We start from the raw sequence: 27,567 nt of genomic DNA, 5'->3' as shown, positions 1-27,567 counted from the left end.
GGGTAGAACAACATTTCTTTTCTGTCACGTCTAGAATTAGCTAAATCCTGAGTAAATGTATATACTCGATTTTCTAAGAAAATCGAGGGCCTCGACGAACAAATTTTATTCCTTCTTTTCGACGCGTTTTTACACGTAGAATCGTTCTCTTCCAGAAATCAGCGGGACACCCTGTACATACGTATTTATTCACAGTAAACTGTACGTATCGAGGAAGTCAGTTTACAGTCTGCGTCGTGTGTATCACAGGAGTTTCCTGTTCCTCTCACCTGTTTCGTACACAGGTGGAGCAAGTAGCAAACAGCTGCGAGCAGAGTACGAGCTTCGAAACATCTGTCTGTCGGATTCAAACACTTTCTCTTTCTATTTCGACTTGGACCAGAATCATCCCTCCGCCGCAATAACTCGGATATCGTTTGGTATCCACCTCGTCTCGCCAATCAATCGTTCAAACGTAAAGAAATGGAGAATCGAGGCTTGTCCAAACACACCTGCCATTAGTTACATACGTGTATATCCAGCCTGTGCTATATAAACTCGTACATTTGTTTGGTATTTGCTCAAACGTCAATTTGCAATAACCCGGATTGAGAGCTCTGTACTTTCTCGTTCCATTTTCGTCAATCGATTACTCGACGTTTCTAAATATAGGTGACTCATATTTAATGCATGCAACGTGTACATACATATATGCATGAGCGCGATATTTCTGAACAGATTCCGCGTGTATAATACGTGTATATTTAATTGTACATGTCAACGATTACTATACAATGTACATGAACAAACCGGAGTGGTAGGTAATGCTTTTGTCAACATATCGAAATTAACAGATTATTTTCGTTTTTTTGAAAACGTTCTGCTACTAATATTAAAGCATACGAAAAACATCTGTTTTTATGGAATTTTTGTAAGAAGAGATGTTACACTTTTGAGTAATATTCTCGAGGAACAGATATTTCAGAATCTGTACAATAAGTGGAAACTAGCTATCTTCGAACGTTTAATTAAAAATACATTTCTATGTTCGAGTAGTGGTACTATTGAATTCAGCATTCAGTGTCAATATTTGGTAAAAATATCGAGAACTTCTTCAATTTATTTCTGTCCCTCCTAAAGAAGAATTTTTACTTTTGTACTTTTGTAAAATAACATAGAAATATAAAAATAAACTTAAAAATATAATAGAAATTTTAAATAAAAATTTTATATTAATTTTTACTTTTGTACTTTTTTTAATACTTGTAATTTATAAGTTCTACTCTGTCTGAAACTTTTATCTATAATATAGCTAGCTATCTTCGAACGTTTAATTAAAAATTCATTTTTATATTCGAGTACTAGTGCTAGTGAATTCAGCATTCAGTGTCAATATTTGGTAAAAAGATCAAGGACTTCTTCAATTTATTTCTGTCCCTCCTAAAGAAGAATTTTTACTTTTATATTATTATAAAATAACATAGAAATATAAAAATAAAATATAAAAATAAACTTAAAAATGAAATAGAAATTTTAAATGAAAATTTTATATTAATTTTTACCTTTGTACTTTTTTTATACTTGTAATTTATGAGTTCTGCTCTGTCTGAAATTTTTATCTATAATATAATAATAATACCTGTTTATTTATAATATGTAAGAATATCTGTTTACTTGTTCTTCAATCGACAAAAACTTGTAAGAACATTTTCCGAAAATTTCTGCGATCCGAACTAATTTAAAAGGTCCATCAGCTTCTTCGATCCCGCTCTCGCTTCTAAACTGATCGTAACAGAGAGTGTAACCTACTATTCCCTATCTGAACAGACAATATAAATTAACCATTACAAGCGTCAAAGCAATCAAGCAATCAAGAGCATTCCACTCGAGCAACTACCGTATTACGATCGTATTTCTCCAAAACATTCCTCAAACATGGACGTTTGATGAGTTTCGTGGAAAGGCGCGAGTTTATATCGTCTATTACCAATCGTTCCCGCTGAATCGTTCTCGCTTCTCCGCTTTTTACTAGTATTTATAGCTCACGAGAGATCAGTTAGAACAAACGGCGAGAGATGCGAGTGACGCATGCGTCTTCTCACGATTCTTGCACCCTGACTAAGCAATCTAATCGTCGACTGTTTGTTGGGACTCTTGTTTGGATAATAGCGTGATTCACGAAGAACGAGCAGTCATCCGACTACTCGGAGAATTATAAACTTTGATAAGTTTTTTTTCTTATGAATTCAACGATACAGATATTGTTACGCAGCAAAAATGTACTCTGATTTTGATCTATTATTGGGACTACCATTTAAATTGCAAGCTTCTTGTTTTTCTCTTTGTAATTTTCTTTGGAATGGACCCTAGGTCCATGGTTCGTCGATTTTTTACACACTAAAGTTTTGATATTTAAATTTGAGACGCGCAAACTTTTCAAAATAAAAATTATATAAATCTGTGCTATATTTCTGTGAAAAAAAAGTTGGTTAACTTCTAAAGGTTAACTAAAAATTTCGCCATTTTTGTAAAAACTCTTTAAATCTTTAAAGAACTTTGTTTCATAGTTCGTCGATTTTTTTACACACTAAAGTTTTGATGTTTAAATTTGGAACAAGGAAATTTTTCAAAATAAAAATATATAAAATCTGTGCTATTTCTGTGAAAAAAGAAAGTTGGTTAACCTCTAAAAGTTAGCCAAGAATTTCGCCATTTTTGTAAAAAAATTCTTTAAATCTCTAAAGAATTTTGTTTCACAGTTCGTCGATTTTTTACACACTAAAGTTTTGATATTTATCTTTGGGACGCGCAAATTTTTTAAAATAAAAATAAAATCTGTGCAATTTCTATGAAAAAAAGTTGGTTAACCTCTAAAGATTAGCCAAGAATTTCGCCATTTTTGTAAAAAAGAATTTTGCTCCATAGTTCGTCGATTTTCTACACGCGCCCAAAGTTCCGACAGTTTTAAATTCGGGACACGCGAATTTCTCGAAACAAAAGCAAAATTTAACGCCATTTAAGTTAATTAACCTCTAAAAGGTTAGCCAATAATTTCGCCAATAATTTTTATAAATTAATAATTCTTCTGTGCCAATTTTATCAATTTTGAAAGAGGCACAAGCGTCGTTGGCCACGATCACACAGTACAGAAACTCTTCTGTCTGAGTGGCCGTGGACGATGTTGGAAACGACTCCATCAAAGGGCCCGCGATGAAACGCGAGCGACTGGGCGTTTAGATGAGAAAGAGCGCGCGCGAAATGGGAATTAACGAGCGCGCGATTAACCGGGTTAATGGACGAAGGCACGCGATACCGTGCGGGTTCCAAGGAGGCGGGTTGTTGACCGGTTGACTGACACTCTCGACGAGCTTCATCTAGGCCAAGCCTTCAGCCTCCACCCTCGATCGTCCTCCGACGCCACGATCCGATCGTCACCGTCAGACTCTCGTTAAATTCAAAAAAAAAAAAAAAAAAAAAAATCAACACGCAAAACAATTTCAGGCACAAACTAGTTTGGTAGGATCGCCGGTGACTATGAGTCTTGATCACAGATTTCGATGATATTTGGTATAAACGTGTAATAATGTTCTCGAAAAAATATGACATTTTTTTTTTTTACTGGCAATCGTCGACATTGAAGGGGTGAGAACTACAGTCAAAGGCGAAACATATGTTTATTGGAAATTATTGGAGATATTGTAAATTGAGGAAATTAGCGTCGTTTTAACGACGAATTTAGTGGTGTATATAGCAAAAAAAAAAAGCTTTTGTTTAACAATATGTCGAAAAAATATCGTATTTTTCACAAGTTTTTACGAGTAAATGTTAATAAATTTTGTTGGCTACTTGTTTATACAAAAACTATACATTTAAACACAAATTATGGATAAAATGGAATCTTGGCTTTTGAAGTAATAAATTTTTTTTATTATTTACACATGATCTTCGTCAATTTTGAAATGAACGTTTGGAAAAAGTACCGTCACGATTCTTTTGTGTATACCAGTTTTTTTTAGACACATTGAATTTTACATCAAAGGCGAAATTTGTCTGCCCAACTTTGCCCGAAATGAAAAAATAACCGAAATCGTTATAACCGAAACGCGAAATGCCGACGGGGAAGCTTTAAAAGCCAAACACAAAGAAGTGCGCTACATTGTAGAATGATTGAGAATAAAATATAAACAACGACGTATTCGATTAATTTCTTTCATCTCAAGTTTCAATTTCACGGTTGCAGTAAAATCGACTTCGAAATAAAAAGAATCCGATTATAACAGAGTTCAGGAATTACCTAATAATGAAGAAGAATTCAAATGAAGACTCATCTGTTAAAAAACATTTATGAAGAGTCTTCAGAGACAAGTTTGCCAGAATCAGAGCCAGAATAAAACTAACAATTACCATTATTGTTATTAAAAAAAATTTATTTATATAAACAGTTATAAAATTACGTTTTCCAATATATAACGAAGATCCATTAACGTAAACATGTAATAAACTTTTTTCCAAAATTGATGTTCGATGATTATGATCGTTTCCGCCATTTTCTTACAAATATATGTATCGAATACCGTGCATCGATGCTATTAAAACTAAGTTTCCAGCTTTGATCCCTTCGAGACTCGGTACAGCACGACCCAGAGTAACTTTCCAGAAGATTGTCGAACTTTTCGAAACACTGAGGATTACTGGAAACTTCTGACGTCACTGGGAATAATTACTAAGAACTCGAAGAATAGCGAGTTCCGAATTTACGAATAATCCCCCGTCGATTTATGCGAAAACTAAGCGAGATAACCTTCTTCATCGGTCGAGCTTCAACGTTCCAAGGATTTCCAATCGCGACTCGAGAACTTTTTCAAAACATAGTAAATCGCTTCTAAATGTGACCGAAGTTTCGCGGTGAATTGAGTATGTCTGACTTCGAGTAGTTTTAGAGGAAAGTTGCTGAGTGAGAGAAAAAAAACGACGCTGCAATTTTTTATTTCTTTTTTTACTTTTTTTTTTTTTGCAAAAAGAGAGCTATCGTAATGAGAGGATTTTACGAGCAGCTACATACAAATTTCACGGGATCGATAGACAGGCGCGAATGACAGAAATAATCCGTATACAGCTACTGTAACTATGCAACAGCGACGATTATTTCCCTTATAAATTGCGAGCGGGCAGAGTGGTGAAATTCATTAACGCGTTTCGCGAGATGAATTCGAACATACACGAGGGGAGAGGAAGGGGGATATATATTATTATCCCTTCCGTTGTTGCATTGTCGAGCCTAGTTAATCCTATTCATAGGCGTATTCCAGCGGAACTGAACGAAATCGCGACGTGTGTACGTAAATCACACGATAAATTTTGTGTTCAATCTCCAAAATCTGTGAAATTTGAGAAAACTACTCCGAAAAAGAAAAAAGTGAAAGAAGAATGAGAGACTCGCGTTAAATAACGTTTATAGGCAGTCTGGCATGCGCTCGGCTCGGAAGAAAACCACCGGTCAAAGGAGATGTTTGTTAAAATTAAAATTACACTCATTTATTGAAAAGAAAGCAATCGAATGAAAAATTAAAAAATTTAGATTACACTACTTTGTTGAAGAAAAATCGAGATAGTTAAACATTAAGGTTACACTCGTTTATTAATGAGAAAACAATCGAAGAAATATAAAGGTTAAGATGACACTCGTTTATTAAACTAAACGAAAGAGCGACAGAAAACAATCAGGAAACAAAAAATTTAAAAAAAATGAAAATTAAGCTTACGTTCTTTTATTGAATAAAAACAAACTATATGAAATTTGTTATTTTATTATTAAAGATTTTTAAATTATTATTTCTCTAATTATATATATATATATATATATAATAGTGATGACGATATAATTTAATAGATATTAATTAATATAAAAATAGTAAAAAAAAATTAATTGATTGATTAATGGATTAAAAAAAATTTTAAATAATAATGAAAAATTAAAAATGAGAAACAAGAAGTTTCGCTAGATGGACGAAAAATAGTGGACAGTCCTTCAGTTGGCAGAAATGCGCCCCGAGGGAACCGAGGAGGAAGAAAATTGTGTCGGGAAGGAAACAGCCGATCAAAGTGAAAGACGAGGGAACGACGCGAGAGCGGCAAATGTCGCGTCCCGTCATGCATATTCAAGGAAACGACAATGCAGACATTTGAAGTTCTCACTTCGAACGTAGATGTTTCTCGCTTCTTCAGGCTCGCCGACGGAGAGGAACGCGGACGTACGCGTTTTTTAGAACCAGTGGGTCAAGTGGATGCATAAGATTAAAAGGGCGAGTCGATTGTTCTCGCCCTCCAAAGGCGCGGAAGAAACGACTTCGCGAGATAAAGGGAACTGCGCGAGGATAACGCGAGGATAGCACGCTCCTCGGAAGAAAATTCAGAAGAAAAGAGTTGATATCTCGTCGTTTATAAATTTAAATCTATTGAGAACGGCGCGCAATGACACGTTTCTCCTTTCTGTTTGCACGAGAGACATTGCAAGACTATCTGTGACTCTTCGAGAAATTCCCAGCAATTTTTCGCCAAGGACGAAGGAGAGTAACACGAACGAAACTTCCCAGAGTTATCTCGCGAGATTTCTACGACGTGCACAATAAAACGAAACGAAATGCAACGTCCCTGGACGATGGAATTCGTTCAGAAATCTTCTTGGAAAATACCCGTTACGCAGTTTGGCTCGAAGTCGATTCACGAAGGTACCTAGAAGTTCCTATAGAGGTAATTATTACTTAGGAAAGGAATGATTTGAACACGATCCACAGCGGTATCTATAAGTTCCTATAGAGGTACCTATTGCTTATGAAAGGAATGATTTGAACACAATTTACAGAAATATCTAAAAGTTTCTATAGAGGTACCTATTACTTACAAAAGAAATGATTTGAACAGGATCTTAATGACTTATGGAAGGAACAGGACTTATGGAAGGAATAGTAGGTATACCTAATAATAAAAATACCTGTAAGTTTCTATAAAGGTAATTATTACGTACGAAAGAAATGATTTAAACACAATCCACAGTGGTATCTATAAGTTTCTATAGAGGTTATTACTTATTACTTATAAAATAAATGATTTGTACACGATCCACAGAGGTACCTATATAAGTTCCTATAGAGATACCTGTTACTCACGGAAGGAATAATTGGTATATACCTCTAAGTTTCTATAAAGGTAATTACTACTTATGAAAGAAGTGATTTAAACACAATCCACAGAGATACATATCTATAAATTTCTATAGAAGTACCTATTACTTATGGAAGGAATAATAGGTATACCTAAAAATACCTGTAAATTTCTATAGAGGTAATTATTACTTATGAAAGAAGTGATTTAAATACAATCCACAGAGGTATCTATAAGTTTCTATAAAGGTACTTATTAGTTACAAAAGAAATGATTTACACACGATCCACAGTAGTACCTATATAAGTTCCTACAGAGGTATTTACTTATGAAAGGAATACCTAAAAATACCTAAAAATACCCGTAAGTTTCTATAAAGATAATTATTACCTATGAAAGAAATGATTTAAACACAATCCACAGAGATATATATCTATAAGTTCCTATAGAGGTACCTATTACTTATGGAAGGAATAATAGGTATACCTAAAAATACCTGTAAGTTTCTATAAAGGTAATTATTACCCATGAAAGAAATGATTTAAATACAAGTACGTATCTATAAGTTTCTATAGAGGTACTTATTAGTTACAAAAGAAATGATTTGTACACGATCCACAGAAGTACCTATATACGTTCCTATAGGAATACCTGTTACTCATGGAAGGAATAATAGATATACCTAATAATAAAAATACCTGTAAGTTTCTATAAAGGTAATTATTACTTATGAAAGAAGTGACTTAAACACAATCCACAGAGATACATATCTGTAAATTTCTATAGAGATACCTATTACTTATGGAAGCAATAATAGGTCTACCTAAAAATACCTGTAAGTTTCTATAAAGGTAATTATTACGTATGAAAGAAATGATTTGTACACGATCCACAGAGATACTTATATAAGTTCCTATAAGGATACCTGTTACTCATGGAAGGAATAATAGGTATACCTAAAAATACCTGTAAGTTTCTATAAAGGTAATTATTACTTATGAAAGAAATGATTTAAACACAATCCACAGAGATATATATCTATAAGTTCCTATAGAGGTACCTATTACTTATGGAAGGAATAATAGGTATAAAAAATAAAAATACCTGTAAGTTTCTATAAAGGTAATTATTACGTATGAAAGAAATAATTTAAACACACTCCACAGAGTTATCTATAAATTCCTTAAATAGAGGTACATATTACTTACAAAAGAAATGATTTGAACACGATCCACAGAAGTACCTGTATAAGTTCCTATAGAAGTATCTATTACTTACCAAAGGAATGATTTGAACACGATGCAGGCAAGTACTTGTAAGTTCTTATAGAAGTACCTACTACTTACGAAAAGAACCATTTGAACACAAGATTTTTCCACGTCGTATTAACGAGGGGACATCTACCAGCAATTTAGAGATGGTAAAGGTAGCTGCGTTTTGCGGAAGTATCGGGTCGAGTATCGAAAAGCAGGCACGCCTGTCGCTTACAATTAAAAGGAGGCTGCGCCTAGTAGCGATTGTTTGCCGCTCGGTTCGGGGGAAACAAAGAAAAAAAAAAAAAAGGTGAACGCGTTAACGAACAATCTACGGTATGGGCTATTGTTCTCTTAATAACAGGGGAACAGGGGGGAGGGGTTTAGTACAGGATGTCAACGTCATCACGGATGCGCGAATCCGACGTACACGGCGTTAACCTACTTTTGTTTAATCACAAATGCAATCTACGATTCGGTCGGGTTCAACGTCTCGTTACACCTTTGGCGCCACCGATGCTAATTGCCGCGGACTTTTCTTTTTTTCGTCATATTTAATTTTGAACAGGGAAAGTGGACAACCGGCATACGACCCTTAGAATAATAATAATAAATTTTAATTTAAGACACAAGTCCTCCTATAGCACGGTAAATGAGTACAAAGTGAAACCGAAGCCAGTTGGAATGTTACATTTCAAGAACTATAAAGGACGAATAATTTTTCAAATTCTCTTTCGTTTGGAATATTAATGCAAGTATAACAGGAGACGCAAACAAAGAAAATTGCAATTAATATCTCAATAGTCTTCAATAATTTTCTTCTTCATCGCTGAACAGTGCAATTAACGTTTTCTTCGATCAAACAGTATCGTCTTCAGTTTAGAAATTTGTACACTTGTATACTTCGACAATCAATTCATTCCATTCAACTCCATCTTCGAATTGTCACCTACACCGAGGTTCTGGTAGATCAATAAGATTAACCGACCAATCAAACTTTCGGCGTCACGTCTTCGACGTTCGTAGACATTCGAAAAGTCTGGCGGAAACTATCGGAATTATACTCGGCTAGAGGCGCGTGCACGTGACCTCGAAATACAGCGTCGAACTAACCGGGAGCACGCAACAATTTGCATATTAAGTCGCCGAGTCTACCGTTTGTCGCCGGGACCGCCGGCAACTACCCATTTCTATGCCGATTGTTTCCTTATAGCAATCTCGCTACGTCCAATCCCTTCCGGCCATGATTCCGCTTGGATTTCGCAAAGGAGAACTGGCAAAATCATGTCAATCCACCTTGGGAACCCACCTTGAATTATACATCGAATGTGGCGAGCTGTCTCGTTCGCGTCGACTCGCGATTTCTCGCGGGCGGATTGATTTCGCGAAAAGCGAAGAGTCGAGGACGAGGATCGAGTCGAACGGCCTGGCGACTGCAATGCAAACGAAACTGACCTGATGAATTCAGGTAGTAACAAGTCTGTCGATCTGAGGGTCTGGCTATTTTGCATTCTCAATTTGCTCGATTCAAAGGTGTTGCGTATCTTTGAATGGTTGCAAGGCGAGGAAAGTTTAAGAAATTTCAAGAATTTGAGAATTTTTTTTTTTGGGAGTAAAATTGCATTTCATTAACACGCCGAATGCCGATTTTGTCTGACCCATTATTAATTCTTATATTAATAATAATTAATATAGTAATATAATATAATAATTAATATTACTAATATTAATAATTAATAAATTCCTACATTAATAATTCTTATCAATTTTTATACTAATTCTTATTAATTCTTAATTCTTAATATTATTATTAATATAATATTAATAATAGTAATATTTAATTCTTATTAATATAATAATATATTAATATAATAATTAATATAATAATTATTAATATAATAATTGATAATTAATAATTCTCATTAACTCCTATATTAACAATTCTTATCAATTTTTATATTAATAATTCTTATTAATTCTTAATTCATAATATTATTATTATTAATATAATATTAATGATAATAATAATAATTAATTCTTATTAATTCTTAATTTTTAATATTATCATTAATATCATAATTAATAATTCTTATTAATTCTTAATTCTTAATATTATTATTAATATAATAGCTAATAATTCTTATTAATTCTTAAATCTTAATATTATTATTAATATAATAATTAATAATTCTTAAATCTTAATATTATTATTAATATAATAATTAATAATTCTTATCAATTCTTATATTAACAACTCTTATTAACTCTTAATTTTTAATATTATTATTAATATAATAGTTAATAATTCTTAATATTATTATTAATATAATAATCAATAATTCTCGTTAACTCCTATATTAACAATTCTTATCAATTTTTATATTAATAATTCTTATTAATTCTTAATTCTTAATATCATTATTAATATAATAGCTAATATAATTCTTATTATTTCTTATTACGATCGTTCCGCTCGTGCATTCCCAAAATTCGCGAATGAAAAACAACGAGGAGAAAAAAAATAAAACAAAAAGAACGAGGCCGTTCCTCTTCAAAGGGAGAGACAAAACGTGGTCGTCGATCGGTCAAAAAGACGCGTCTTTCTCCTCGTTCGCGATCCGAGAGCATAACGAGAATAACGGAGAACGAGGAGAGACTGCGTGAGTCACGAGGCCGTGGTTTCCTCGGCCGTTTTCAAGTGCGTTTACGAAATCAATTGCGTGTATCGGTACGTCCGGTCTTTGAGCACAGCCTTAAACGTCGAATGCCTCCTGCCATCATGCATGCATGTGTGCGCGTGAGTGCGTTGCTCGTTATTCTCGATCGCGCGTGCACTCGTGCCCAATAATTCATCGAGCGAACCGCGACCCGCGTTTGACCTCGCATCGGCTGTCGAAAAGAACGGCAATTTTCTCCAACTGCGTCGTAATTAGGCGAACGATCTGGACGATGTAACGCACGTGCGCGTTTGCATATGGATACTTCATTCGGTAGACGCTGATGGCCACAAGTGGGCGTCCGGTGACGCGAGCGAAAGAAATAATTCCGAGTTCTATCTTCGCAGCGAGTTTCGTAATTTCGTAGAGTGGAATATTTGTAGCTGAGTATTCTTTGGAACTGGAAGTTTCAACAAAGTACGGGTAAAAATCTTCTTGTCCGGATTTCTTCGCGCATCTTCCCAAATTTTGAGGTTATTCGTATAGGTAGGTTTCAACTTTAACGTTGCGTCGACTGTTGTGCGAAACTTACACGTCGTTACGTTCTAATCTGTAAGCAATTTCACGGAACTTTTATCAGAGCGAGACATGGTTGCAATATTGTTGCTTCTACTTTTAAGCTTGCGTTTGTATGTACATCCTTTTCTAATTTGCACTCTGATCTTTAAGACTCACAGCGTGACGAAATCACCTAACGACTGTTCTGTCCACGGGACGAAATATTTTTTATAATATCTGCATTAGATATTTTATGTTACAAGCAAACGTACAACGAAAGCTTTCTTTTTTGTAATATTGTCCAGTTATTTGTGTTATTTAAAATTCTTCTCAATTATTCTGAAAAATAACGGTCACTTTCAAAAGTGTGTACAGGGTGATATCACGTAACTTGCACACTTGAAATAACTTCTAAATTACGCGCCTAATAAAAAATTGTTTAATACAAAAGTTGCATGGTTTTAACCGAGGCAAGTTATGGTGTATCAATTCCGAAATTTTCAAGATCATTATTTTTTTTAATTAGATCATATATTTTCCTTTATCATAAATCGAAAGAATATTAAATTCCAAGTAAAAAAAAATATTAAACCACATCGGTTCTAAACCTAAACCTAATGGTTAAGGAGATATTTTACGATAACTTGTCTCGAGGATGGCTGACTGGCGGCTCTTGCCCCCACTTTCCTGATCGGTAGCGCTATCCCCTCCACTGCGTCGATCTCTCCACTATATTGAAATTTCCTCGCCGTGCATGAGCCCCACTCGCCCCACTCCCAGTCTATTGATTTCACTACTAAGCAAGTTAGTCAGTTCTAGCATCAACGTTGATGATCAAATGATCGTGACGATTATACTCGTGAAATATAGAGCAGTTGCTAATTGTAAAATTGAATTAAATTACAAGGAAATAATATTAGTTTCTTTCTGAAAAATTAATGATTTTATTGTCCAACTTAATTAATGTTAATTAATATCGATAGTAAGAAAATATTTAGAAACGACTAGTAAAAAGAACTAGTCAATTCTAGTCTAATATTTACAAATACGTTTAATTCTCCGCATAAAATTTAATTCAAGTAACAAATTGTAATTAATTACTTTTCTCGCGTGTAACGACGAGTATACTCGTCGTTACGCAAAAAATTGTCGTTTCTTCACTCACAGCTAAGAGGTTCAGAATTCTATTTTCAGTACAAAACACAGCGACGAAACGAAACGAACGATAGATAGGGATAATAAGAAATCAGCAGAGGGGCAATCGGAATCAACTGCAAATAGAACGCGTTCCCTTTTCTCTCTAGGAAGAAAGGAACTGTTTTAAAGGACGTATTACACGCCGACAACTCGTTGCACGTTGGAGAGATGCATCACGGACATTCTGAAGCGGCAACCTGCGCTTTATCATGTCAAACGTCGCCTGTGTCAGTATTTACGCGCGCATCAAAGGGATCTAATCAGAGGCAGATAAGAAAGAGCGAGATCAAAGGGCAGCCATCGATCGTGCGCGTTGGCGAACCAATTTCTGTTTTTTATCAACGGCGTGATTTAAAGGGACGAGAAATGGGACGTCGTCCCTTCAACGAGAAACGCGTTGCTTAAAATCGCTTACGATCGCTACAGTTTCCAATCTGTTCGCGTCCCTGAAAGAAGGAACGATCAGCGAAATTTTGATCAGCGTTCGATCACGATTATTACCATTCCGAATTAAATGTGTTTGGAGTAAGATTCGGATATTTGGCGAGTCTATGTGTACGTGTAAGCTATCTCGAAATGCAAATTCTGATATTCTAAAATTCGATGAAGAGAGAGTTATAGATTATAAAGACGTTTCTACTTCCACCTTCTAGAAAACACGAATTAACGACGGGATACAAAGATGATGTCACGGTTCGGTGACGACGCCGAGTAAATCCCCCTCCGGTAAAATATTCACGGACAGCGTGAGCGTTCGACGGAGCAAAGTGCTTTGACGCGACTGCGGAAACCACCGATGGGATTCGCAAACCGTCTAGGAGCCTACGCTTTCCGAGCTGATCGCTGCGAGATCTCTCGATTAGGTTAGACTCAGGTTTACGTTCAGCTCAATCGATTTCCAAGCGGAAATCGATTTCGACTCCCGCAAAATCTTCCTCAAACTTTCTCAAACAGTTGTCAAAACAGCGACGAACACTGTTCGATAATCTTCTTCAAACTTCGCCAAACAGTTCCCAAAAACAACGACGAACACTATTCGATAATCTTCCTCAAACTTTGTCAAACTTGCTCAAACAGTGGGTGAAACAACGACGAACACTGTTCGAGCGTGCGTTAAATTCACGGAGTGTGTTTCACGAGTATCTCGGACGACGATAGCATCAAGTGGGTCGGGCATTTCAACTTTTGTCGTCAGGTGTTTGCACCGCGAGAACACCGATGCATACCTGGCCAGACCAATGAAGCGTGCCAATGCACACACGAAACCAAAATGCGATACGATAGTAAGGTTCGCGCGAGACGAGACGAGAACGTTGGCTCCGAATCGATCTTCCCGCCCGTTCCTACGAGATTGTGCCAGACAATCGGATTGTGTGAAGCGAGGAAGTCTCATTGTTTCCGAATTTCTTCGTAACAGCGAGGCAACTGTCGCCTGCTGCGTGCCCGATGCGATTGTCGCAGCGAAAAGACTGCTTGTCTAGTCGCCCTAGTTTACGTCTTAAGACGTAAAACAGAGCGAGCTAACTGGCGGCCGTTGCCCCTACACGAAGCGAGCTCTTCCCCCTCCACTGCATCGATCTCTGGCCGCCAGTTAGCTCGCTCCGACGTGAAATACGAGTGATTATTGTGCGTGTGCGTGTGTATAGGTGTGTCGAGGTGCGTATGAATACGTAGAAGGATTTCTTAAGAATAAGATTTTGACAAGAGAGTGGCGAAAGAGTAGCGAGAGCGTGCAGATCTCGAGAAGGAATTTGATATTTCCTCGTCATCGCCGTACTCGGATTTATATTTATATAATAAATATTAATATTTTTGTATTTTAATTTATATTAATATTTCAGTTCTCCTTAATTACTGAAATATTGATCAATTTGTTACGAACCACGTGGGTTTAATTTCGTCACTTTTCCCACAGTTGTTCGAAGAGAACGAAACTTTGGCTCTTTCGACAGCGAAACAGCAATGATAAAATTGACAATACTGGTTGAGTGAAATCCTTGGCAATGTTATCTAAATTGCGCGGAGTTTTTGGTTAACCATGCGAGCGTCAGCATGGAACCGCGTAGTTTATTAACGGATGTACGAACAAATCGGCTTCTTGCTAAATCAACCGACGGTGGTTTCACTCGCGCTATCTCTCGTTGTTTGCGCGAGGGTGGAAATCCAATGTGAAGCCTCGACGAGCTGGCAAGATGTTTTCGTTGCAGCTGATAACAGATTCCGTTTCAGCTACTGAGCAACCGCGAATGCAGTTGAGAAATCAGCGGAATCGCACCAACGATTTCTCAACGAAACTCGTCTGAATGAGCTAATTCTAGCTCGTTCACGGGTTTTATTTACTTCCTAAGATCGGATGACTTTGCCTTAACGTCTAGGAGACGTTATGCTTTTTCTGAGGATCGTTAAATTACTGTACATTATAATTCGTTCTTTCTTTCTAATTTCTTATTAACTTTGCTTACAAAGCATTGTGCCCGCAACAAATGCCATTTTGCAATACAAACATAAGAGTACAAAAAATTATCTTTGTTAAGTTTAAATAAATATAATTCGTTGGTCACGTTGAATTTCACTTGATTCAAGTATGTCAAGGGGTTAATTACTGGTTACTTCCTTTCGTACTAATTGTTTCGTTCCAAACTTGGAGATCTAGTCTGCTAATGGCCACGGCCATTACGCAGAACGAACTAACAGGATAATTTCGTCAATGCAAGATTGTTGATGCATTTTTCAGCGCTTATCAACCGTTACGTCATATCGTTTAAATGCAATCTGAAAGCAGACGTGCCGTGACGCAACGTCAATTAGCGTCGTCGAAACGAGCGTTCGAACGAAACGAAACATTACTCGACGAGACAGTACCCTGCCAACAATCGATCAATTGTCGCCAGATGGGAAAGCTGAGTTATCCTTCGATAGATCGATTCTTTCGGAATATCCACCTGTTCAACTCCTTCGGGTTATAGTTCAAATTGAATTATTCTCAAATTCTCGCTGTCAAAGCACCTGTTCGACTCTAAACTTGTCGCATTTTAAAACAAATTCCCTTCACAATTGGATTTAAGGGAGTATTTTAGTGTGAATTGTTGAAAAAAATCGATTTTTTTTTTTGCATACTGTTAAAGGACATAGTTTCAAAAAATAAATCTCTGTAACCTTACATGTGAACTCCTAAAATTTAACGAAGTTATGGTTGTTTGAAGGACGCGACGACCAGCAATATTAAATTTTAAAGGCATTTTTCTGGGAACTATGTTTTTTAGAATGGTGTCCGTGATATCTCAAAATCTACTTAACCAATTGACCCAAAATTTTAAGTACGCATTTAGTACATGTGTGACTATAGCCCTTGCCAGAATCAACCAAACAGTTTTATTTTTTATATTTTTTTTTAGGCTTCCGAAGTTTAACAAAAACATGCAAAAATCGATAATCGAACTTCACAGTATCGCCACTTTTTCAATTACCGACATTTTTGTTTTGTTCTAGTTCCGGATATAGCCAAATTCATACTAATTAAGAACTATCACGTTTTTTTATTTCCGACAAGCAGAATGGCCGGAATCATGGACACCGTAGGACGACCTTTTTTAAAAGCGACTATGTTTGAGAGTATGCTGTGCCACTAATTTTAACATTCTTTGTCTCAAAAAATTTCAAAACGTCGTTGAAATACGTACAAATAATCCTTGTCAATTTGACTGCAAAAGGTATAATAGTTTCTTTGCAAAAAATTCTCTAACAAAATTAAAAAAAACACGTAAAATATCCCCTTAACACCGCTAAATGATCTTTTTCATTTCTGTGATTATAGTAACAAGTAATTCCATGTGACTTTAGACAAGATTTTCGATCACCGTGAGTTTCACTCGAAACATTTTTCTCTGTAACGAAAGTTGCGTGGTTAACGGGACACCCTGTACAAAGCCTCGAACAGTGAACCGTGTGAAGTCGCTTTCCCAAGATTCGAAGAAGGTGCCGAGATTAGGGATAAATTTTGATCGATCAAGGGGAATCCCACCTTGGCAATTAGAGTCGGCGAGAGCGGGGGGAGGCGCGCGATTATTCTGGCCGAATGAGTCGCGACGATGACGAGGGTTCGCTCGAGCGCGGGGAAGTTGGCAATTAGGAATATATCCATCGTTTGCCCTATTTGCGTCGGGCAAACGTGCACGTGACGTTCCATTAAAAGTTTATCCCGGCATCTCGCGGCTCCGTTCCAGTTAGGCAGCAATTATCGCCACCGAAAGTCGCGATCGCGTTGCCCGCCAGATATTTCAGCGCTTCTCACGACCATACGTTGACGTCCGCTTCCTGTTTCCATTACTTTTCTTACCAAAATGAACGGCGACTCGAAGCGATTCTTGCGTCGTTGTAAGGTTATCTTATTATATACTATAACATATTTTGCAATAATATAACATATTGTGCAATAATATAACTTATTATGCCATATTGCAGTGGCTACACCATGCTACACATTATTAAACCATATTAAATATATTATTTCATAGTTACAGCATACCATTCCAAACCATGCTACAACATATTATACCATATCATACCACACTATACCGTATTATACAATATAGTACCATACCATACCACACTATATCGTATTATACAATATAATACCATACTAAACATATTATTTCATAGTACATCATTTCAAACCATAGTACAACATATTATACCATACCACACTATATCGTATTATACAATATAATACCATATTAAACATATTATTTCACAGTATATCATTCCAAACATGTCATACTATATTATACAATATAATACCATATTAAATATCATATTATACAATATAATACCATATAATGTCATACTATATTATACAATATAAAACCATATTAAACATATTATTTCATAGTATATCATTCCAAATCATACCATACTATAGCATATACAGTACTATATTAAACATGTTATTTCACAGTATACCATTTCAAATCGTACTACAACATATTATACCATACCATACCACACTATACCGTATTATACAATGTAATCCTATATTAATTATATTATAAAGTAGTACAGTAGTTCCAACTTGGAGAATTCTTGAATTCTATTTTTACGCGTGTCGCGCATATTGTTGTCAAAGTTTGGAAAATCGCCCTCGATAAGAGCGAAATAAAAGCGAAAAGCAGATCGACTTCCAAAAATACACATTAATAATGTGACCATTGTGAATAGTTTCGATTTTCCATTAGTTGCGATAAAATCATTCTACCACTTTCCGATTTTAATGAAATTAATACACATAGTCCTCGCACGTGTATCACACGTGGCATAAAAATGCAAAAATATCTATTATCCTGAAGATATCCTGTGTATACTACTTCCATTGCAGGTATTTTAATTTTTATACCTCTATCTTTCCATCTCTATCCAAGTGATTTCTTTTTTCTATTTCTCGCGGCAGGGAGAACAACGTCCATAGGCTATAAAATTTACAATTTTCATAGACGACGCGGGGGATTGTGTACGGTTCAATAACCGAGGCCGGGTTAAATAACATGCAAATTTGATTTGCGCGAGTCCACGGTGGCGGAGCATCCTATTTCGAGCGGGCGGCTCGCGGCAAATAATTTACCGCGAGCAACTCGCACGACGGGAATCGAACGAATTCGACGATCCGTCGGTCGCCGAATTCGATGTACATAATTCCGAATGGAGGACCGCGCTTTTTCATATTGACGAGTATGCCGCTTAATGCTTCGCGGACAAGCAACGTTCAAGAAGAAACTTTTGTCCGAATGTTAAACGAAACACCATCTCCTATTTGTAGAAGTAGTCACACGCGTCTATTTTCGAGAACTAATCTCACTTTCAGCAGCATCGTCGAAAATTGGTCGTTGTTTCAACGGCTGGCCGGTTGTTTCAGAGTTAATTATTCCGTCGGTGCCGCCAATGCCTATTAAATGATCACCGCGTTAATACGCCGTGTTAATATACAACCGTCGACCGACGTAATTATTCATCGAGCCGATAAAATTGTACCGCCGCGACACAAAGGAGCGAATTAATTTCTGAAACATCGGGAGCTTTCACTGCGGGCACGTCACGCCTGTGTTGAAGAAAATGACTTTTCACGTTTGAGATACGTTGTTATTGGATTACATGTCGCATCATCGGAAGTACATATGTATTGTTAAGTTCTTCGACGTTCTAAATTTTACAAATCTAGTTATTATCATTTATTCATCGATTGTAGAACTCGAAATTAAGTTAAATTCTTTGTTAATATAAATAAATAAATTAAATTAAATTTAAATAAATTAAATTAAATTCTTTTTGTAAATTTTCCAAACCTAGTCGCTATTCATTCAACGATTGTTAAATTCGAGGATTAAAAAATTCTTCAATATTAAATTTTCCGAATCTAGTCACTATTTACTTGAAGATTGTTAAACTCGAGGATTAAATTCTGCAACGTTCTTAAATTATCCAAACCCAGTCACTATTTATTCATCGATTGTCAAGTTCTTCAATATTCCTATAAATTTTCCAAACATAGTCACCATTTCTAGACTGTCAAACTCAACGATTAAATTTTTCAATGTTTCTCTAAATTTTCCAATCCTGGTCGCCATTTTATACTCATTGATTGTTAAACTCGACGGTTAAATTCCTCGCAGTGTTAATTATTTATATTTCCAACTTAATTATTTGATATATGTAATATTAATTTTACTTTTTTTAAATATATTTTTGTTTAATTATATTGATTGTTTCTACGTCATTGTATATTTATATGATTATTCATATTTCATTCATTTAATTATTTAGTGTGCGTTATATTAATTTCATTCCTGTTTAGCTGTTGTTTATACACGATCATATATTTATATGATCATTTGTATTTCATTTATTTAGTACGTATCATCACGTTGATTTTATTTTTTATTGATCAACATTCGACGGTCGAAACATTCCTCGCGAAACATGCGTCGAATTCGAAGCGTGAAAACGTCCGAACGTTCCAAAACGTCCGCTCGGTACACTCGAGAACTGCGGCATACCAGGGTTCGGACTAATCGAATTCTAGAGACTCGAAGATGACCAGCGTCGGCTTTAAATAACTTTCGGCTAGACGAGGCAGATATCCAGAGTGGCGGACGCTTAGGGCGGCCGACTCTGGAGCTCTTTCGTTTCCCGAAAACCGGCGAAACACACCGGGCTATCCGATACCAACGATCGACTGCCGATTGATTGAAATGCCATTGGGATCCGAGAGGGAAAGCGATCCAAACCGGCTGGGACAATCCGTGATTGCGTTGCCTCGCGACGAATCTTCCAAATCTTGGTAGCCAAACAATCTGTCGTGTTATTACGAGGCGGTCGAGAAATCGCATTGGGGATCGACGCCCACCCACCTACGTTACGCTCGTCTCTGGCGATATTTGATTTGAGCTTTCGCGAACGGGCGCAGAGGCGGCTGCAACTTGCGCGCGAGGAACCTGGCCGTTCACCCCGGCAGTCTCAGAATAAACTGCATACCTATTTGCCCCGAGTAAGCAAGACAGTGGTGCACACGCGAAATTATCCCTCGAGGAGGAAGCTACGCGATATCGAGGCAACCGCGAAGCTCCTCTTCGGCACCGAGAGGACCGACTCCTCCGCTCGTGCAAGAGAATCGCTGACACCTGGCAAGAACAGGGTGCGAGGGATTATGTTTACTGTTGCTTTTCTTGCGAGGAATACTACGTATCGAGGAACGCGTCCGAAAAATTGAGAGAGAGAGAGAGAGAGATATTAGTTTTCGGCAATCGATATACGCGTGGAATATACGCTTCGCCGTATTTTGGAAATCTGGGTTAGTGGATTTTAAAACACGGAAGTAAAATAAATACTTTCTGTACTGGCGAGATCTGTCGTTGCGGGAGATTGCACTTGAATCCGGAAAATTCCCGCGGAAATTTCTCACGTAACTTTCAGATGGTTTACGAGAAAGGAACGAGAGCTGTGCACGAGCGACGATACCTCTGAGGGAGAGAGAGAGAGAGAGAAAGAGAAACAAAAAAAAAAAAAAAGTTTGAAGTCGGCGGAGTTTGAACGAATAGCGGAAATAGTATCAACGGTGGCAGAGAATCGTGTCGAACGCTGGGGATGATGCCGAGCGCGGCGAAGGTAATGAAACGCGGTTTCCGATGACGCGAACACGAGAAAACTTTTGTGTAATTTACTGTGCAAACGGGTCACGTGTTTGCCCGTGGAAAATTCGCGGGATAGAATAACGCATTCCGCTGTGGAAATCAGCTCGAGCGTGGCAGCGGCTCGTCGTTATTTGCCCTAATGAAACAACCGGCGCCGGTAATTAAATCTAATTCGAACCGGCCGTGAATGCGTCCCGCGGAAAATGCTTTATCGCGTTTCGCGTGGCCCATGGCGAATCCCCGCGGACCCGCGAAACAATTCGCGTTTTAAACAATGAAATCCTCCGCGCGCTCTCTTCAACGAAAACAAAATTTCCCAGTCTGTGGCAGCGCACGCGGCGCATCGTGTTCTACTTCCGCGAGCTCTTTGAAATGTCTGTGCTTCGAATTCGTTAAATTCTCTTTCAGTAAATTTCATCGTAAGATGAACCGCTCGAGAGAGGTCTGATGTATTTCGCAAATTTGCGTCAAAGGAAAGAGTGGGGATAAGCAAACTAGGAATCCAAAAAGTGCGGCACTCGTGAGAGCACTGTTCCAATAGCAATCGAATTCAAAATAGCTGTCGTGTTACTCTACGATTTCTTTGAAACGTTGTGCACCAAATTTTCGTGAAATTCTCTTTTAGTAAATTCAGTAAGATCGTTTCGAAACTCGAAGCAACGAAAACGATAGCAACGAAACTCGAAGTAGCGAGAGATTCAGAGCAAACACGACTAGAAGAGCTATCGTATTATGTACTCTACGACAGAGCAGGCTAATTGGCGGCCCCTACTTTCCTGATCGCTAGCGCTACCCCCTCTACTACATCGACGCTTAGTAGGAAAATCAGCAGTGGAGGGGGTAGCGCTGGGGCTCGCGCACCGCCAGTTAGCCCCGGTTCTGCTCTAATTTCTCTGACGTCGTGTTCCAAATTAAATTAAATTCCCTTTTGGTAAACGTAGCAATTTGATCGTTTGAGTAAATAATTTGTTTCCAGATAGCAACGAAATTCAAGGTAGCAAGAAATTAAAATACCTCGAAATGCATGGAATTCCAAAATTCGTTCTCTTTTAAATTTGATCGTTTGAATAAATAATTTGTTTCCAGATAGCAACGAAATTCAAGGTAGCAAGAAATTAAAATACCTCGAAATGTATGGAGTTCCGAAATTCGTTCTCTTTTAAATTTGATCGCTTAAGTAAATAATAGGAAAGCGATTGCAAAATTTTCGGGAAAATGACTAAAATCGGGGGGGAGAAAGTGTCAGAAATATTTGGGAAATCGGTCGGAACGGATATCGAAATTATTGACGCAGTGACAGATTGTAAATGAGAAAATAAGGGATAGCGAAAGATTCCAACACGTTCTGAGAACCTCCAGGCGCCAAAACGACCGTGTCAAACCCTGTCACGAACATTGCTTGAGACGTATTCGAAATACAATACAACCGATGCTCTTCGAAAAGCACCAACGTTGACACGTTGCGATAAAGGAAAAACGAGATTGTCAGAGGCACACGAAGGCGACTCGAAACTAAACGTTCCGACATTCTTTACTTGTCTGGACTCGACTTCGTATCGTATGAAAAAAAAAAAAAAAAATCTTGGCCCAAAGGAACGCGGAAGACTGTAAGACTATAACTACGATAAAGCTTCTCGTGTCGAATCTTTCAAATGATAACACAAACTCAAAATTTTCTGACAACACAAGGGAATGATGAGCAGTATAAAATTCGATTCTAATCAAAGTCACTTTTCCACAGATAAACAATTTGTTTCCCCCAAGCCGTTGTAACAAAAATAAAATCCGACGTGACGTTACTATTTTGAAAGAAAAATTTTACTGCAAGTGTAAAAGTAACGCAAAATGACATGAAAATTAACATGAAATACTTATTTAATTACGCGGAAAGTATTCATGTATACATACATAGAGTCATGTGAGGGCTAGTTTTATACATATATTAATATAACAATTGTGATCATCTGAACGATTAATAATGGATCCACTAAATGTACACGGTTTCAAGGATCAGCCAAAATATATCTTGCGTGGAATTTGATTTTTGAAAAGAACTTCTTCAATGAAGAGTATAACGACGAAAATGATAAAGTGTATTATTTCACTTTCGAGTCAAAAATGGATGAACTTGATGTGCAAAAATATAAATACAAAAGGGTTAACTTGGAGTGCAAAGCCTGTAGATATAAATCCCAGGCACTAACCATGTTTCACCGCTGGGACTACCAACAACTGAACCATAAATTTTGTACCAGCGTGCAGCACGTGTTTGGAAACCGAACGCGATACCGTTATAGCAACGTTTCGCTAACTACTTCTCGGTAGGAAAAGCATATCGGCTCGTGAAAATCCTAAATTAGATTTCTCGGATGTTCAGCAATTCGGTGGACAACAAGGACGGATGAAAATCCGACGCTAGGAGATCGCTGGCGTTTTCTTCATTCATCAATTGCTGGGGAGGGCGAAACTCTCGACGCTCGCCTCCTCCCTCGTGTTAAATGTTTGTCGTATTTATTAACATCTAGTTTTCTCTTTAAATGAATTTAATTTATATATAAAAATAAATTAATAAAATATTATTATTTTATTCATTTTTTTATATAAAAAATTTATGGGATAAACTATAAATTTATTTATATTATATAATAAAAATATTTTTAAAATCATAATTTTAACATTAATTAATTATTGAAAAAATTTTATAATTTAATTATTTATTATTTAAATACGCGCGAACATCTTTGTTAACTTTTCCTTCGTAAAAAATTTGTAATTTCGAGAGTTTTTCGTTGAAGAATTCTCGAGACGTTTCTATCGACGAGAAAAAGAGTCGCGAGATGTGAATTAAATCGGCGTGATTGAATATACAGGGTGTCTCGGATTTTTCCGGCCAAACTGTGAGAGCTTATTCTAGAGACCAAAAGAAGAAAAAAGAATGTTGTACGAAGTTTGCGAATTAACGCTTTATTACAGAGATGTAATCAAAAATTGATACTTAGTATTTTACTGATTGTGAGTTTCAGTATTTCAGTCATTCCTTTCCTTTGCACGAGGCTGTTTCATAATTGGAAATGAGTGTTGATAGACAAGTGTTGCTCGACTTTTACCTATGGGGTACTTTGAAACAAAAGGTTTACTCGACCAAAGTGACTTCATACAAAGATCTTAGGCAGCGAATTAAAAACGCAGTTATTGAAATGCGATAAAGATACTGAGACACTTCACAGACCAATAAATTCAGTTTCTCATCGATGTCAAGCTTGTCTATCCGAGCAGAAGGGCATCATTTTGAAATGAGACTTGAAAAAATATTGACTAACCATTTATCATTATTTTGTTTACATTTCCTGAATAAAGCGTTAATTCGCAAACTTCGTGTAACATTTTCGTCTTCGTGTAACATTTTCTTCTTCTGACACCCTGTATAATGATCAATCAGAAAGATGCAAAATGGTCGTGTTCTGAAGTTGTTCCAGTGTCAACGTGGAAACTGAAAACATTTTGCTTCGCAAAGTACGGATGAATCGAATTTACTTTGACACACAAACATGTCGAACAAACACGTGGAGAAAACTCCATAGCGACTAGGATCTAATCTAGTCCAGTGTGGAGCCACTGGAGACTGTGAGTGAGACGACCGAGCCTCGATGAGGTGGATGTTAGCCAGAGGGGCAATTTACCGCAGCTGAGAGTCGCTGGTGAAAATCAAATTACAGGCAGGACATTATACGCGCTTAACGCGTTTAAAAGCATTACGAGAGAGAAAAAGAGAGAGACTGGCGACCGTCTAAATTCTAAAATAAGCCGCTTTGCCCGTGGCCGAGATCGTAAAGCCCCGACAGTTGAAGACCGCTGCCGCTTCCGCGACCAGACGCGACATTACACCGAGTGCATATATATATATATATATATATTTCGATCATCGTACGCGCGTTGCGTACGCGCACCCTCCCTCACGAATTTCCGGGGTTGATGTCGATAAATTTCACTCGAGTGCCGCTCTGACAGAGTACCGCTGAGAACCGCTGGCAGCATCCCAACGATAGGACGCGACGCGATGCGACGCGACGCGACGTGGCCGTCTGGGACGTTATTCGGGACAAGTTCGAAGCTGTCTCGACGTATCGGTCGAGGAACAAATAATACGCAATACCCGGTATCGACGAGTCACCCAATGCAAGCGACTTTTTTTTCTTTTTTTCTTTCTTTTTTTTTTTTGGACAGAAAAAAAGCGTCGAGAGAGAGTTCGGAGAAGGATCGAGAAACGTCACGCGACGTTTAAAAAAAGAAATCGACTTTCACATTTTGACATTTGTTTTTTAATATACATTGATCTTCAAATGTCCATCTTGGAAATATAATGATAATTCTTTTGGTTGAAACACGGGCATAGTAATGTTAGACATATTGAAAAATCTCGATTCAAATTCATTAAATTGTTTGGCTCTTTATAGTGTAGAATAATAGTGTTTCACTTTACAGTGTAGAATAATAGTGGTCAATATTGGGGACTTCGATTGTAATCCTGTTGCAATTATAATATAATATAATTAACGCTTATCTAGTATTCGCTGTTATAGAGTATGAATTTTAGGAGTATTCTTGTGCCTGCAATAAATTTTTAATATACCTTAAGTATGTGTGGAAGCATTAATAATAGGTTTAGAATTAAAATTCTGAATACTGAAGACTGGAAGTGTCATCCAAAGCCGAAAGGTATGGATTAATTTCAATAAATAAGTAATACATAAATTAATTTTAAATTTAAAATAATAATAATCATTTAAATAAATAAATAATAATTTAAAATTTAAAATTTCAAATAATAAATAATAATTATTTAAATAAATAAATAATTTAAAATTTAAAATTTAAAATAAACAATTATTTAAATAAATAAATAATTAAAAATTTAAAATTTAAAATAAATAATATTTAAATACTTTTATATTACAATTTTATAAATATAATAAAATTATATATAAATAAATAAATAATAATTTAAACTTTAAAATAGTAAATAATAATTATTCAAATAAATAAATAATTAAAAATTTAAAATTTAAAATAATAAATAATATTTAAATACTTTTATATTACAATTTTATAAATATAATAAAATTATATATAAATAAATAAATAATAATTTAAACTTTAAAATAGTAAATAATAATTATTTAAATAAACTAAAATAATTTAAAGTTTAAAATAATAAGTTAATTAATTAATTTAAAAAATTTGGAAAGAAAATCACAAGAGCAAGGAATTGATGTTACAGGTATTATCGAAACGAACAAAAACCGACCGAGAGCAGTGGTAAATTAACAGAAATGAGAGCCAGCGTGAGATTAAAAACATGCGCGACGTTACTCGAAGACGTTGATCCGTGAAACACGGGTGAAAAAAATCGGGAATCGAGGCACGTGCGGTTTTCGCCGTGGTTCGTGCGAGCGTTACACGCGAGCAGTCAACGAGCGCTAACAAGGGGAACGTAGGGCCAGCTTGTTCGAAATTAACGAAACTTCGTAGCCCTGTTCGTGCTGGTCGGTCGCGGCACACGCCGATCGATATAATCGGTAAACCTTTCTGAATTTCTTCTTTCTCTTTTTCTTTTCTTTTCTTTTTTTTTCCATCGGCGATGCGCTGTATAAAACGCGGCCTTTCCTTTTCCGTTCAATTTAACGCTTCGTTCGCGAAGCGTGAACGTAAAAAAAAAAATTACACGCGCGCGCCAGCTCACACACATAGAATTGATTACGATATAGGTGTTACGTGCGCGCATTACGGGCGTAATGAGAGTAGGGGAAGGAGGGAGGGAGGGAGGAAGAGGGGGAAGAGTAACAATTTCTCTGGCAATGACATCAGCGACCAGGAAATAGGCATGCCTGCTGGTCCAGTCGGGAGTAACTCATCCCTAATTACGTCATTTGGTAGACGGGACAGCCACGGAACCGTCTTTCGGGCTCGTGATTACGCGATCGATTTTCCCCGACGCTCGAACGCACGCCCCAACCGTCTACCACCGTTTTACAATCCGCCGTGTTGCTTCCATATTTTGCTTGTTACCCTGTTCTTGAATATTCACGTGCATACATAGTTGTCGTTGATTAAATTTACATGCTACGCGTACGAGTGAAGTTACGCGAACTCCGTGCAGCTTGAATTTATATAGATATATTCTTGGAGCTTGAAGCCTTACGATCGGTTTTTACGAAACGATTTTCTTTCGAGCCATTTCTGTTTCAGAAGATGCTTGCCTTCAATTAGAAACATCAAGTTACGGTACGTAACGAAGGTAAGAAAAGCAGTAATGATATAAGACGGATGTAAGAGCTCGGCTCGTTTAAAATCTGGCGGCCATATTGGAGAACTGAATACGTCATGTAGTAGCTTGCAATTATATTGGTCGTAATATGCACTAAATATGGCACGTGTCACTGTTGCATTAGTTAATATAATAATTATTATTCGTAATGTACATTTGGAACGTTACAAAAATAAGTTAACATTAATGTTTCAGATAAATAGAATATAAGATCTCGGTTCGTTTAAAATCTGGCGGCCATGTTGCAGAACTGAACACGC

General features: G+C 36.7%; 2 protein-coding genes across 2 annotated transcripts in view; both read right to left on the bottom strand.

Annotated features, from left to right (window-relative positions):
* The window catches only part of LOC122538830 (dorsal-ventral patterning protein tolloid-like), a gene marked incomplete at its 5' end in the record, with an annotated part of 383,300 nt that overhangs the window by 15,069 nt on the left and 340,664 nt on the right, over positions 1 to 27,567 (bottom strand). Inside the window, one exon of the mRNA XM_043673269.1 lies at positions 24,663 to 24,667. Coding sequence (XP_043529204.1) covers positions 24,663 to 24,667 — 5 coding nt within the window. The remainder of the gene's footprint in view (positions 1 to 24,662; positions 24,668 to 27,567) is intronic.
* LOC122538828 (dystroglycan-like) overlaps positions 1 to 27,567 on the bottom strand; it is a 192,661-nt gene that overhangs the window by 152,574 nt on the left and 12,520 nt on the right. The gene's annotated exons all lie outside the window — the stretch shown is intronic.

This window comes from Frieseomelitta varia, unplaced genomic scaffold (assembly GCF_011392965.1).
Source record: "Frieseomelitta varia isolate USP_RPSP 00005682 unplaced genomic scaffold, Fvar_1.2 scaffold_180, whole genome shotgun sequence".
Lineage (NCBI taxonomy): Eukaryota > Metazoa > Arthropoda > Insecta > Hymenoptera > Apidae > Frieseomelitta > Frieseomelitta varia.
Note: the sequence above shows the minus strand (reverse complement) of the source record. Positions and strands in the feature narration are given on the sequence as shown.